This window comes from Lynx canadensis, chromosome A2 (genome assembly GCF_007474595.2).
Source record: "Lynx canadensis isolate LIC74 chromosome A2, mLynCan4.pri.v2, whole genome shotgun sequence".
Lineage (NCBI taxonomy): Eukaryota > Metazoa > Chordata > Mammalia > Carnivora > Felidae > Lynx > Lynx canadensis.
In genome coordinates, this window is record NC_044304.2 from 76,988,904 (window position 1) to 77,003,526 (window position 14,623).

Consider the following 14,623-nt stretch of genomic DNA (forward strand, 5'->3'; position numbering starts at 1 on the left):
GCCTTTTCATATAGATTTCTTCCCTGATAACATGAGGGGTCAGGCAGTGTGAAGCCGTGGAAAGACCGCAAACAGTGGCCAAGAGACCTGGATGCTGGGCTGGCTGACTTTAACTGACTACCGTCACTTCCCTGTGCCTGGGAGTTTTCACCTGACAAATGGGTGATGAGGAGCTAACCGAAAAGGGAAATGTAAGGGAGTTTTTAACCACATTTGGGTTTCTCATATACCCCTACAGTTAAATACATTTTAAAAGCTGAGGGAATTTCTGAGGTGTTTCACTGATGACGGCTGTTAATGACACGAAGATCAAGATTTTAATTTACGTATGGGATAAATGGGTCTGTTCTAAAATCGGAGAGCTCACCCTAGCCCTGGCTACCATCTTGCCAACAGCTCTACAGGTCACTGAGGCATTAGGGATGAGGGAATGGAGGAGTCAGCGAGCACCCTCGATGCGGAGAGCATGCTCGATCACTGATGTAGGAGGGCCGAGTCAAGAAACGAGGCCTGTGCAGACACATGGCTGCGATTTTCTGCAAGGTTCTGAGTTGAACACAACTCTACTCAGAGCAACAAATATAACCCAATGAACCGGCAGGGAGAAGTCCTGTGTTGCACCTGGAATGGGAAGGGCAGGGGATGCCAATGGTCTCATAAACACTTTATCATCGCTTTCCAAAAGCGAAGACCTAAAGACTCAGTTCAGACTGCTCCGCCATTAACAGTGTAGGGCTCTTACCTAATTGTCACTTAAAGCATATGGTTCGCTGATCAAGTAAAGCACCACTTAAGTTTTCTGAAATTACATTTTCAGTACGAACACATGCCTTCTCACTGAAATAAAATAATTTCTCTACAGTGCTTTAAAATCACTTCTCTATAATGCTTTTAATGCACAAGAATGCAGAACAATTTCTGGAAAGAGCATAAACTACTCTCTCCTACCATGGGCATGTTTTACTTTAGAGTTCATTAAAAAAAAAAAAGAACCTTTTAAAAAACATAACAGAGGTTGAGTTATAGGATTCGACACCCCCAAGGCCGTGCTCTGCTTCCGTCCTAACTATAACAGGTGTCCTCTCCAGCAGAAGTTAATAAATGAGGTAGCTCGCAGGAAATGACTGGGATTTATAGATTTCACAAACCAGTATCATCAGTTCTTCTATAAACTATGCCTTCTTCCGTGCTCTAAGGTGATTTCACCACACGTATTCACAGCAGGTTTCTGGTGCCTGTTATGTAGTACTAAGAATAAAGAGGTAACAGCAACGATCAAATATTAATTTGCCAGTCATTAGGAGAACCGCTGAGATTTTACACGAGAGGTTCATTACATTGCATCAGTGAAGTTACGCGAGACTTACCGATCGATCACGTAGAAGTTGTCACCATCATCGCCTTGATCTATTACATGCTCCCCTTCTTTGACCAATTTTTCAAACATGGCATCTAACACTTGAGACATCTGCTCCTATTTTTTTTTAAAGAAAAGATACAATCCTTATGTTTATCTGTAATATGTTCTCTTGGCTAACCATAATCAGCTTTATATTTCTGTGAACAAGCTCAAAGAAATCGAAATGCCATCACTGCCAATAAGTGTTATAACACACACACACACACACACACACACACACATACAGTCCTCCTTACCACATACAAATAAGATTATATATTTCCTCTTATATTCAGTGCCTGAATGAAAGTAATTATAATTGGCTACCTCAGAATATTTCAGTGCAAAGATCACTAATATACTGAAAAATGAAACACCAAACCACCATATATCTTAAATGTGAAATATAATCTGGGCAATTAAAATACCTAGGTTAGTAAAGAACTATTGCAAATGTCTTTCCAAGATCCTTGTTTTTAAAACTTCCCTATATTAGTCATCACTAGAATTTATATAGAGATTACCTAAATAACTTACTGAATTCAAATTCTAACTCCAATCCTTTTTGGTTTAGCACCAAAACCAAAATAGAACGGAACAGAAAAACAACAAAAGCAAAACCAAAAATGACTGTGGCAAATTTTTTATCACTCTTCTTTGTCACTAAGGTTCTCCTCAAGAAGCAACCTTTCGCCTCGCTAGGACAGATTTATTAAAACGGAAGCCAGAAACCTCAAACTATTCTTCAACAACTATTAAAACTATATAAAATTTTTATTCTGCTAAAGCATGGTTGACAAGGCTTAAAGATAAACTTCAGCTAGTGAGAATAAACTAGGTGAAGAAATCTTTCCTCAGAATACAGGAATAATTTGAAGACCCTAGAATACACAAAAGAGCTCAGTGTTTCTCAAACTATGTTCTGTGGTACCCAGGGATTTAGTGAAGACACTTCAGTGATTGAGTCTGTAAAGAGTTGATTTAATTGCATCCTTAAAGTGTATTTTAGCCATTAAATATTAAAACTAATGGCAATCAAAATGTTCAGATGAATTATATATACAAAATGTTTTTATGAGGTAAAATTTCCCATAAAATTATCCATGGTTAAGTGAACAATTCAGTGGCCACAAGAAGTTGTGCAACCGTCACTTCTTAGTTCCAAAACATTTTCATTGCGCCCCAAAACCCTGTGCCCACCAAGCAGTCACTTGCTATTCTCCCCTCCCACTAGCTCCTGGCAACACCTACTTGTTTTCTGTCTCCATGGATTCACCTAATCTGGATATTTCATATAATGCAATCATACAACATATGACCTTACCCATCAACTATTTCACTTAGTGTACGTAAGTAAGGTTTTCAAGGTCTGTCCTTGTTCTAGGTCTATCATACTTCATTCCTCCTTATGGATGGATGATACCCCACTGTAAATATACCATAATGTTTATCCACTCATCCGTCAATGAACACTTGGATTGTTGACACGTTGGGCATGAATACTGAACATTCATATTCAAGTATTTGTTTGAATATCTATGTTGATTCTTCTGGGTTATACCCAGGAGCGGAGCTGCTGAATTCTATGGTAATTCTATGTTTAACTTTTTAAGAAACTGCCAAGCTGTTTTCCACAGTGCCTAAACCAGTTTCTTTCCCACCAGCAATGTACTAGGGTTTCTGTTTCTCCACATCCTCACCAACACTTGTTATTTTCCTTTAAAAAAAAAATTACCCACCCTAGTGAGGCTGCGCTGGTATTTCATTGAGGTTTTGACTGACATTTCCCCAATGACTGGCCATGTTGAGGATTTTTTCACGTGCTTATTGGTCACTTGTAAATCTTTTTTGGAGAAATGTCTATTCAAGTATTTTGCCCAGTTTTAAGTTAGGTTGTTGTTTGGTTGTTGGATTTTAAGAGTTTTTTATAGATTTTGGAGATCATGCCCTTATATATATGATTTGCAAATATTTTCTATTTAGCAAAATGTCTTTCATTTTTTTTGATAATGTCCTTTGATGCACAAAATTTTTATTTTTTATGAAGTCCAATTTCTTTCTTTCATATTCCTGTTTTTGGTGTCTCCCTAAATCCAAGGTCATGAACACTTACCCTTGTGTTTTCTTCGAAGAGTTTTTATAGTTTGGGAGCTTACATTTAAGGTCTTGGATCCACTTTGAGTTAATCTTTGTGTACAGTGTAAAGGAGGGGTCCAACCTGGTTCTTCTGTGTGTGGATGTCCAGTTGTCTCAGCACCATTTGCTGAAGAGACTGTTCTTTTCCCCATTGAATGGTCTTGGCACTCTTGTCAAAATCAAATGGACATCAGATCAAATGTATCAATCAAAACTATAGGGTTTGTTTGTAGACTCTCAATTCTACTCCTTGGTTCTATGTGTCTGCCCACGCTGGTAGCACATTATTTTTATTATTGGAGCTCTGTAGTAAAATTTTTGAAACTGGCAAGTGTGAGTCCTGAACTTTGTTCTTCTTTTTCAATGTTATTTTGATGATGCGGGTCCTCCTTTGTTATACAATTTTAATAAATCAGACAACAGCAAAATGTTAATGTGTTTTCTTGATATGGCTTTATAATATATAAATGTTTCCAATTTAAACTTTTATAAATAGTGATACAAATAATTTTTTAAAAGAATATGGAACTTCCATAAATACAGATTATTGTTCAGTAAAAAAAAAGAACTGGGCAGAACGCTGTGGGAAGTTTGCTGCCAACAAAATTTAAAAATAATACACTGATCTTTTACCTCTTTGCTTAGGTTTATTCCTAGGTATCTTAGGGTTTTTGGTGCAACTATAAATGGGATCAATTCCTTGATTTCTCTTTCTGCTGCTTCAGTATTGGCATAATGAAATGCAACATATTTCTGTACATTGATTTTATATCCTACAACTTTGATGAATTCATATATCAGTTCTAGTAATTTTTGGTGGAGTCTTCGGGGTTTTCTACCTAAAGGATCATGGTGTCTGAGAGTAGTCAAAGTTTGACCTCTTTCTTGCTGATTTAAATGCCTTTTATTTCTTTTTGTTGTCTGAATGCCAAGGCTAGGACTTCCATTGTTAAATAACAATGGTGAGAGTGAACATTCCTGTCTTGTTCTTGACCACAGAGGAAAAGCTCTCAGTTTTTCCCCATTGAGGATGATATTAGCTGTGGGTCTTTAATATTTGCATCAAAATCCTAGAGAACACAGGCAGCAATCTCTTTGACCTTGGCCATAGCAACTTCTTTCTAGACACATTGCCAGAGGCAAGGAAAACAAAAGCAAAAATTATCTACTGGGACTTGATCAATATAAAAAGCTTCTGCACAGCAAAGGAAGCAATCAACAAAACTAAAAGGCAGCCTATGGAATGGGAGAAGATATTTGCAAATGGCATATCAGATAAAGAGTTAGTATCTAAAATCTATAAAGAACTTATTAAACTCAACACCCAAAAAACAAATAATACGGTTAAAAAATGGGCATAAGATATGAACTGACAGTTTTTCAAAGAAGACATCCAGATGGCTAACAGACACAAAGAAAGATGTTCAACATCACTCATCATCAGGGAAATACAAAATCAAAACACAATGAGATACGACCTGACACCTGTCAGAAAGGCTAAAATTAACAAATGTTGCCAAGGATGTGGAGAAAGAGGAACCTTCTTACACTGTTGGTGGGAATGCAATCTGGTGCAGCCATTGTGGAAAACAGTATGGAGGTTCCTCAAAAAGTTAAAGATAGAACTACCCTAAGACCCAATAATTGCACTACTAGGTATTACCCAAAGGATACAAAAATACAAATTTGAAGGAGCACATGCAACCCAATGTTTATAGCAGCAGCATTATCAACAATAGCTAAATTATGGAAGGAACCCAAGTGTCCATCAACTAATGAATGGATAAAGAAGATGTGGTAAGTATGTATGTGTGTGTGTGTGTGTGTGTATACACACACACACAATGGAATATTACTTCACCATCAAAAAGAATGAAATCATACCATTTGCAATGATGTGGATGGAGCTAGTATTACGCTAAGTGAAAAAAGTCAGTCAGAGAAAGACAAATACCATATGATTTCACTCACATGTGGAATTTAAGAAACAAAACAGGGGCGCCTGGGTGGCTCAGTCAGTTAAGCATCCAACTCTTGGTTTTGGCTCAGTCATGATCCTATAGCTCATGAGTTCAAGCCCCACACTGGGCTCTGTGCTGACAGTGTAGAGCCTGCTTGGGATTTTCTGTCTCCCTCTCTCTCTGTCCCTCTTCTACTCTCTCTCTCTCTCTCAAAATAAATAAACTTATAATAATAATATTAATAACAGAAGGAAAAAAAGAGCGGGGAGCAGGGAAACAAACCATAAGAGACTCTTAAATATAGAGAACAAACTAAGGGTTGCTGGAGGGAAGTTGGCGGGGGTTGGGGGGGATGGGCTAAATGGTTGATGGGCATTAAGGCAGGCACTTGTGATGAGCACTGAGTGTCATATGTAAGTAATGAATTACTAAATTCTATTCCTGAAACCAATTTTTCCATATTAACTAACTAAAATTTAAATTAAAACTTGAAAAATACAAAAACAAAACAAAACAATGTACTGATCTATACATAGTATAACCCTAAAGAAATACCATGAGAACACTAAAAGAACATGGCTCCTGAGAAGCTGGGCTGCTGGAAGGCAGGGGTAGAAGGGGGATTTCCTTCCCTTGACTATTCTTTTATTCTTTTTTTAAATAAACGTTATTATTTATTTTGAGAGAGAGAGAGAGAGAGAGGAAGAGAGGTACATATGTGCAAGTGTGTGAGGGAGGGGCAGAGAGAGAGAACCCCAAGCAGGCTCTGTTCCGTCAGTGCAGAAACCAATGTGCAGTTCAATCTCAGGAACCGCAAGATCCAGACCTGAGCTGAAACCAAGACCCAGAAGCTCCAACTGACTGAGCCATGTAGGCACCCCTCCTCTTTTGTTCTTTTTGAATTTTTATAAATTGAATATGCATGTGGACTTAAAATTTTTTTTTAATTTTTTTAATGTTTACTTTTGAGAGACAGAGAGAGAGCAGGGGAAGGGTGGAGAGAGGGAGACACAGAATCTGAAGCAGGCTCCAGGCTCTGAGCTGTGAGCACAGAGCCTGGCACGGGGCTCGAACCCACAGACTGTGAGATCATGGCCTGAGCCCAAGTCAGAAGCTCAACAGACTAAGCCATCCAGGTGCGCCTAAAAATTTTAATTAATAAAAAAGCCAAATTCTCCATTGAAACAGAGAACACACTACTGCATCTTCATGTGGGCTAAGAAAAGCTTCTGGAGGAATGATAGAGGTGGTCTGCAGGAAATGGTTTTCATCTCCCCACCCCCTAGTTCCTGTGTGAGCGCTGGCACCTACGTGGGAAAGAGCAGCCCCTGTGGAAGATGAAGCCAATGTGACAGTAAAACAGTGCTGTCTTGATGTGGTGCTAATTGGCCTCACAGGGACCATTTTATCCAAATGAGTTCATCAACCAGGCAACATATGGTCACCTATCAAAGTTACGAAGTTTGACTAAATGGTTTACTAATATTTTGTTTTGCTTACTATTTATATTCCAAGTCTTTTAGGCCCGATGGAGAGGGAATATCAGCCTTATTGATTAGCTCTTTCTCTAAATGTCAAATGGGAGAGAAAAATGAAATACATTATTTGTTTTTGGTCATCTTGGAATGAGCTGCATGTTAGAACATTATAAAGCTTAGGAATTCACATACCGATAGAAAAGTAATTCCTGGTAAAATACAGAACAATCATTTCTTCTAGAACTTCTCAATGTGACAGGTGTCTGTTCTAATCAATCAAAATGCACTTTCCCCATCATTATGCAGAGTGAAAAGAACTTAGGAAATATTTAATATGCAGAGGTTTTCCCAGTGACTGACAACCACAGTAGGAAATCCACAGCTTATTCTTTGGAACGCAGACCCATGACTGTGCTTGGTGAAAGGTCTCTGACTCACTTCAAAAATAACAATTTACTCTCCATTAATGAAAGAACCTATCAGAGAGCCTAGGAAAATTATTTCAGTTTGTCTCAAATTAGAAATATTGCAGAAGAAAAATGGCCTACTGAGTCGAGCACTGAAATATTCATGAAAAGGATATCTTCAAAGAGATTCATAATTACAAATGCTGTGCTCAATGTATGCATACACAGCACTCCCAGGAAAAAAACGTTCGGAGGCCAAGGAGGTGCAAGATTTCCAAGCTACACAATGACTTCAGGGAATTGAGATGAGATGCTAGATACAAAGCCTAGATCATTCTTCTTATAAGTGAGTAATTACTGTCCCCCCTTTCCTCCTCCAAATTTTCCCATTTCAGAAAAAGGTACCAGCTCATGGTCATTCCAGCGGAGACACTGGGAGGAAGACGTCCTAGACCCTGTGCATCAGGTCACAAATCATCCAGTCCCTAAAAAGTGCCAGCTTCTGCTAATCCTGAATATTTTATGAAACCACCCCTCTTCCCTAAGTCCCTTTTCCCACTTTTCTACCCTCTACCCTGCCACCACAGTGACGTCACACACACTCGATTACTACTTTTGCTGAAAGTATTTCAAGTGTGACTTCCCACTGCCTTCAATAGGCAGCCAACGCTGCAGGGTGGAGGTCAAGAACACTCCCTTATGACACACCGTGCACGCACACACACACACACATACACCCTATGCTCCCTCCACTGGGTGTCCTCTGCTCCAGGCTCCAGTGAGAACACTCCCTTTTCTTCCCCTGCCAAGTTCCTATTCTACTCATTTTCTGAGGCTCAGCTCAGGTGGCCTCCCACCTTCCTGAAACCTCAGGGGGGCTGAGAGACCCTCACCCTCTCACAGTGTCCTGACTACATTACAGCATTTCCCATGTTTTACCAAATTGCTTGGTGTGGGTATTTGGATCCCCCATCAAATCTTAAGTTCCAAGAGGACAAGAACCATGCATTTCTGTGGCATCCAACACTTTATACAGGTTTTGGAGCACAGTATGCGGGCACGGCATCAAACTGAAGGGCGCTGTTTTGTAAGCAGGTTATAGGAGCCAAATATGTCATTCAATGTAAATGCATTTGGGTTACTGTAAAAAAAATGTGTATCATGAGAAACCAGAACACTGTTCAAGACCATAAGCTTAACCTAAAATCTTCAAACTGTCATGTTTGGGGAGGTTTTTTTTAATTCCAGGTGGTAATTTGTTGAGAAACATACATTTTTACTCATCTATATTTTGCATCATTCCCAGAAAGATCTGAGATAGTAGGGAAATAAATCAAGACAGTTCAGGCTCAAATTAAAAAAAAAAATCTTTTGGAAGCAACTATGTAAATACATTTGCTTCTTCCCTATAAAATATTCAATAATGGTAATTCATGAATTTGCTAATTTTGTGAAGCGGCTTTTTCTTGTTTTTTTCCCTCCCCTATGAACTGGCCTTTGAAAAATATATACATATTGAAGACCTTCATCAAAGAAGCAAAAGAAGGCTACAAAAAATTACTGTTTATAAAAATAATCACTTTAATTAAATAAAGATGCTCCTTGCCAGAATCTACTAGTAATAGCTTTTAAAAAATTATTTTAAATGCAATTTAATTATTTTATTTATTAAAAAAATTTTTAAAATTTTTTTTTAAACATTTATTTATTCTTGAGAGACAGAGCATGAGCAGGGGAGGGGCAGAGAGAGAGCGAGACACAGAATATGGAAGCAGGCTTCAGGCTCCGAGCTGTCAGCACCAAGCCCGACACGGGGCTCGAACTCACGAATCTCAAGATCATGACCTAGGCCAAAGTTGGACGCTTAACCGACCGAGCCACCCAGGTGCCCGTATTTAAAGTTTTTTTTAATGTTTATTTATTTTTGGGAGAGAAAGAGAGACAGAGCATGAGCGGGGGAGGAGCAGAGAGAGAAGGAGACACAGAATCTGAAGTGGGCTCTAGGCTCTGAGCTGTCAGAACAGAGCCCGACATGGGGCTCGAACCCACAAACCATGGGATCATGACCTGGAGTCAGACGCTTAACCGACTGAGCCACCCAGGTACCCCAAATTTAATTATTTTAAATGCACTTTTTACAGGGCTTTAAAAGAGTTAAAGCTGAAATGGCAAGAAAAATCAATTTAGAGGACAGAACAGAATAGGAAGCATTCCCGGAAAACATGCCTAACAGCTATTTCACTCCCATCTGTTTATCACTTCGTGTACAGGCACCTGAATAGCAATGTCTAGTCATTGCTGATGCATTAAAATGTGGGTTCAATTCAATAGGAAAGTATGCAAACAAAATAACAGGCGGGAGTGCCAAAAACCTGAACTAGAGCATTTTTACATCTGGCCCTAGTGCCTGCTCCTGGAAGCATGGCTGTGGGCCAGGACCATCAGCCTCACCTGGGAGCTGGTGAGAAATGCAGTCTCTCAGGCTCCATGACAGACCTACTGAACGAGAGACCCTGCATTTTTCACCAGATCCTCTGATGATTTACAGGCGCAGCAGAGCGTGAGAAGCACCGTTTTCGGTGAGCTCTGAAATCCTACCATGTAAAGTTCTAGTTGAAAAATAAAGAATCTGTTTAGCTGAAGGGAAAAACTGAGGATTGACTTTACAGCTGTCTTCCACATGTACCTGAAGGGCAAGAGTTAAATACTAAATCAGTTTAATTCCAATGCCCACCCCCATACACACACAAAGTTGTATCTTTCCACTGGTAATTATTTGGACTCGCACTGGTGGACGATCAATAGAAATCACATAGTTTAGGGGTGACTGGGTGGCTCAGTCGGTTGAGCATCCGACTTCGGCTCAGGTCATGACCTATCTCATGGTTTGTGGATTCGAGCCCCATGTCAGGCGATGTGCTGACAGCTCAGAGCCTGGAGCCTGTTTCAGATTCTGTGTCTCCCTCTCTCTGCCTCTCCCCCGCTTGCACTCTTTCTCTCAAAATTAAACATTAAAAAAAATAAAGAAAGAAATTACATAGTTTAAGTATCTTTTATTTCACAGAATCATTATCATTCTAGATAAATGAAATATGTGATTATTTGGAAGCCCATCAAAATTTCACAAATTCCCATTAGTCACTTATTCTATCTGTAATTTAATACTACAAGAAAATGTTTCCATTTCTAAACTGAATTCCTATATTTTTCTATCTTAATTTCATTTCTTAATTTTTCATTATTAAACAACCAACACCCCCATTCTTTAGAGCTCACAGTTTTGCAAACTCAGAATTCTAGAGGACTTGAGTCAAATTGGACAAGAACTTGTATGTAATGTGTGGTCCTAAAACAATATCTCCAAAGTCACAAAGTAAAATCTGTGTTCCTGGAGGATGTGAAGACACATATGTGGTACTAGAAAAAAAGAATCTTTTTTTTAAATGTTTATTTATTTTTGAGAGAGAGAGAGAGAGACAGCAAGTGCAAGTGGAGGAGGGGCAGAGAAAGAGGGAGACAGAGGATCTGAAGTGGGCTCCGTGCTGACAGCAGAGAGCCCGATGTGGGGCTCGAACCCACGAACCATGAGATCATGACTTGAGTCAAAGGCAGACATGTAAGCGACCTAGCCACCCAGGTACCGCAAAACAAAGGATTTTTAAAAAATGTTGCAGGTGTCATATGACCCAGTATAGAAGATTTGGTATAATGCAGTCCCTTCCTCTTTATAAAAATGGCCTTTAGAAGACCTTATCTTTAAAAGAATAGGTGTTAATTTAATGCTTTCTTCTCCAGGACATCAATCTGAAAACTATAAAATGCTGCGTTTGACCAACAAAGAAAAGTTGAGGTAAGCTACAAGAGTTGACTCATTTCCCACATTTGGATCATGGCAGCAGGATCATGGCAACCCAAAGGACCACAGAGCAGTGAAGAGGCATAATCTGTGATGAAGGAAAAGAACAATTAAGTCAGAATTCAGGGCAAAACACTGAAAGAGGGTATTCTAGAAAATCACCCAGAACCAAAGACCAGAGATTTCGAAATCCTTACCAGAAAGAAAGAAAGAAAGAAAGAAAGAAAGAAAGAAAGAAAGAAAGAAATCCCCCTCCTTTGAGGCCAAGTAAAATGTTACGTTTAAAATACGTATAACAGACAAGTCACACATTAAAATGTAATTACTATTACTAGCTGGTAAGAGAGGCAATCCACCACGGGCTCTGCACCATCCTGCACGTTCCTACTGGCTGTACAAAGAATGCAAGGTCCTACCTTCTCTTCATCTGGGCCATTTCTCAGGACAATGTTTGTAACAAGTAACCTCGAGGGATGACATAATGTCTTCCCCAGACAAGGTGCAGGCAGGCCTGTGAACTCCTAGCTGTGACAACAGAGCACCTCTGAAGCCTGGGGTTGCTCTCCTAGAACACAACCCCACTATACACTCAGGCATCCACGGTGGGGCCTTTACATCATCCTGGGTGATGTTAGCTTGTAAAGAGGGTAAAATCTAAGACCCTACCCAGTTCTTCACTCTGACACAGGAAAAAAAAAAAAAAACATTTCTGGTTAGTGAGATTTGTCTTACCGGATCCAGGTTCTTAAACAGCAGAATGTCTTTGCAAGCCTCTTGCAATCGATTCCTTTGATCATCAGTTTTGGGATGTATAATCTAAAAGGATACCAAATTAACAAACAATTAGTCTACTCATCCTACTCGTAAGGGGTGAAATTTCCTAGCAGGATGTTGGAGGGAAGAATGGTCAGTGCTGAGGTTCACTTTAGGTGGCCAGACCTCAGCTAGCAGCTCACTAAGAAAGGTCAAGTAACAGAGCTGATATCTGGGAAGTGGTGCACATTCATCAATTCAGCACTGCAATGGTTTTCAAGAGTGTTTCCCCCAGATTAGCATATTCATTTGGTAAAAGTCTGTGATTGGCTCATCACTAAAGACCCCAAAGCTCCCAGCCAGTAGGAACACACAAAAGGGCAGCAGGTCAAAACAGCTACGTTGAAGATCTGCAGGCTGCCTTCGTTCTGTTTTAATATTCTCTCAATAGCCTTCAATACTGTTTCACACTCTACCACTGAGTGCAATAGTCTTTCAGGATGTTGATCTTCCCTTTGAAACTTGATTGCCTCTAGAAGCTAATTAATTCTTACAAGTATATTGCATTAGATGTTAGATACATTTTTATGCACAATGTACCTAACTACCTGGACCAAAGAGTAATTTTCCCAAGGGACCAAGTCAATGCATGCCGCCATGCCTAGGGAGTGTGGATTTGAGGAAAAATGAATCCAACAGTCCTGGTGTGCTCAGTTTAGAATGAGCTCAAAGAAAACAAGTGAGGTATATTCTTCCTAAACTGTCATTCCAGAAGGGGGAAGACCAACAGAATGCCCTCTGGAAGTGTGGCCTGTCAACTCTCCAGAGTCCCTTTTGACTAGCAAAAGCCTCAACCAACTTGAACCAAAAGGCCCACTCTTTTGTGAACACCGGTAGTTTGTAACTATAAAATGAGTAGAGAGGCAAGAGACAGTCCTAAACACAGCAGGCATGGTGTCATCCTGGACCCCGACACACCACCTTTTCCTATTCTAATGCTCAAAGAGTGGCTATGGCAGCTGATGAGCAGGTATCCCAGCCCTTCTGCCACTGGCCCTGCCATCAGCACAGCCACAACCAGGCAGGGGTGAGTTCTGTGCCCATGAATATACCAAAACTCACAATGGGAAATCAGAATCAGTGCTTCAGGCCAATCTCAGGTGGCTAAAAATTGATGAAAATCATAGGCCCAAGAGGAATAAAGGATATTTACAGTTATTCAGGCCTTCCTCGTTTTATTTTCACCTTACTGCGCTTCACAGGTGTGTTTACAAATTGAAGGTGTGTGGTGACCCTGTGTTGAGCAAGTCTGTTGACACCATTTTTCCAACAGCATTTGCTCACTTTGTCTCTTTGGATTACATTTTGGTAATTCTTGGAATACTTCAAACCTTTTCATTATTACTGTATGTGTTGCGGTGATCTGAGATCAGTTATTAGGATGTGCTGAAAGCTCAGATGATGGTTAGCATTTTTTTTTGCAAGAAAGTACATAATTAAATAAGACATGGATGTTGTTGTTTTAGACACAATGCTACTGTACATTTAACAGACTGCAACAGAGTGTAAACATAACTTCTTTCTGCGCTGGGAAACCAAAAAGTTCATTTGAGTGGCTTTGCTGTAATACATGCTTTATTTCGGTAGTCTGAAACTGAACTCACAGTATCTCCAAGGTATGCCTGTCTGTGTAGCATTTATATACTCCTCAAAAGAGTATTAGCCAGTGGGAGAGGAAGTCATTGCATTTTTTCCCATATGGGTAAGATATAAGCAAACTTCACCTCAAACTAGATTCTAAGATGACATATGGACACAGAAAAAGCAGACCCTGGTGCCAACTAACTCACTACTTACAACACAAGAGATTTTTTAAATCTGGGCATTAAAAAAATTCATGCCAACCAAAATTCCTATCTCCCTACTTCAAATGAGGAAGGCTAACACAATAAAACAGTCACCTCTCACTTCACAAAATCCAACTAGATCTTCAACACTGAAACAATCATAAAATGTCTGCCTGCTGAGAAGCTCTGTCCTCAGAGAGAAAAAGTCAGGGATACCATGGCACCCTTGCTGAAATAACTTTCTAGGCCCAAGATGGAGGGATTCCTGCCCAGGGAGCAACGTCAGCAAACCACAATTTAAATAGCTTTCGTGTTCCCGTAAATACTCTGCTGCACCAGAAACATAGCATGGCCAAAAGCCATGCCACCCCGGGCTCTATACTTGTTTCCTTGTTCCTTATTCCTTGTTCTACAAAAGCTTCCTGCCTTCCACCCCATCTTGAAGTTCCCTGGACCCTTGGGAATGGAGACCACCTCCTTCATGAAGTGCTGAGGTGTGACTGTATTACCCAAATTGTCTTCTTTAATCTTTCTTAGCACCACCTTGCACTTGATTTACTCTTGTAATGAATTTAAGTCTTTTGCCCCCACCATTCACTCTGTACGGAACCCCTCACACAACAGCAGTTTCCTTTTCTCTCTCTCCTACTACCTCCATTGTTATGAATTAACACTTCTAATTTTTTTTAATGTTTATTTATACTGAGAGAGAGAGAGAGAGAGAGAGAGAGAGCAGGGGAGGGGCAGAGAGAGAGGGAGACACAGAATTAGAAGCAGACTCCAGGC

The 14,623-nt window shown here is 39.9% G+C and overlaps 1 protein-coding gene across 2 annotated transcripts in view; it reads right to left on the reverse strand.

Annotated features, from left to right (window-relative positions):
- Positions 1-14,623, reverse strand: part of PRKAR2B (protein kinase cAMP-dependent type II regulatory subunit beta) — a 102,870-nt gene that overhangs the window by 17,269 nt on the left and 70,978 nt on the right. For both annotated transcript variants that reach the window (XM_030307775.1, XM_030307774.1), the window contains exons 4-5: positions 11,970-12,053; positions 1,368-1,474 (exon numbers count right to left, since the gene is read on the reverse strand). In XM_030307775.1, the coding sequence (XP_030163635.1) occupies positions 1,368-1,474; positions 11,970-12,053 (191 nt within the window). The remainder of the gene's footprint in view (positions 1-1,367; positions 1,475-11,969; positions 12,054-14,623) is intronic.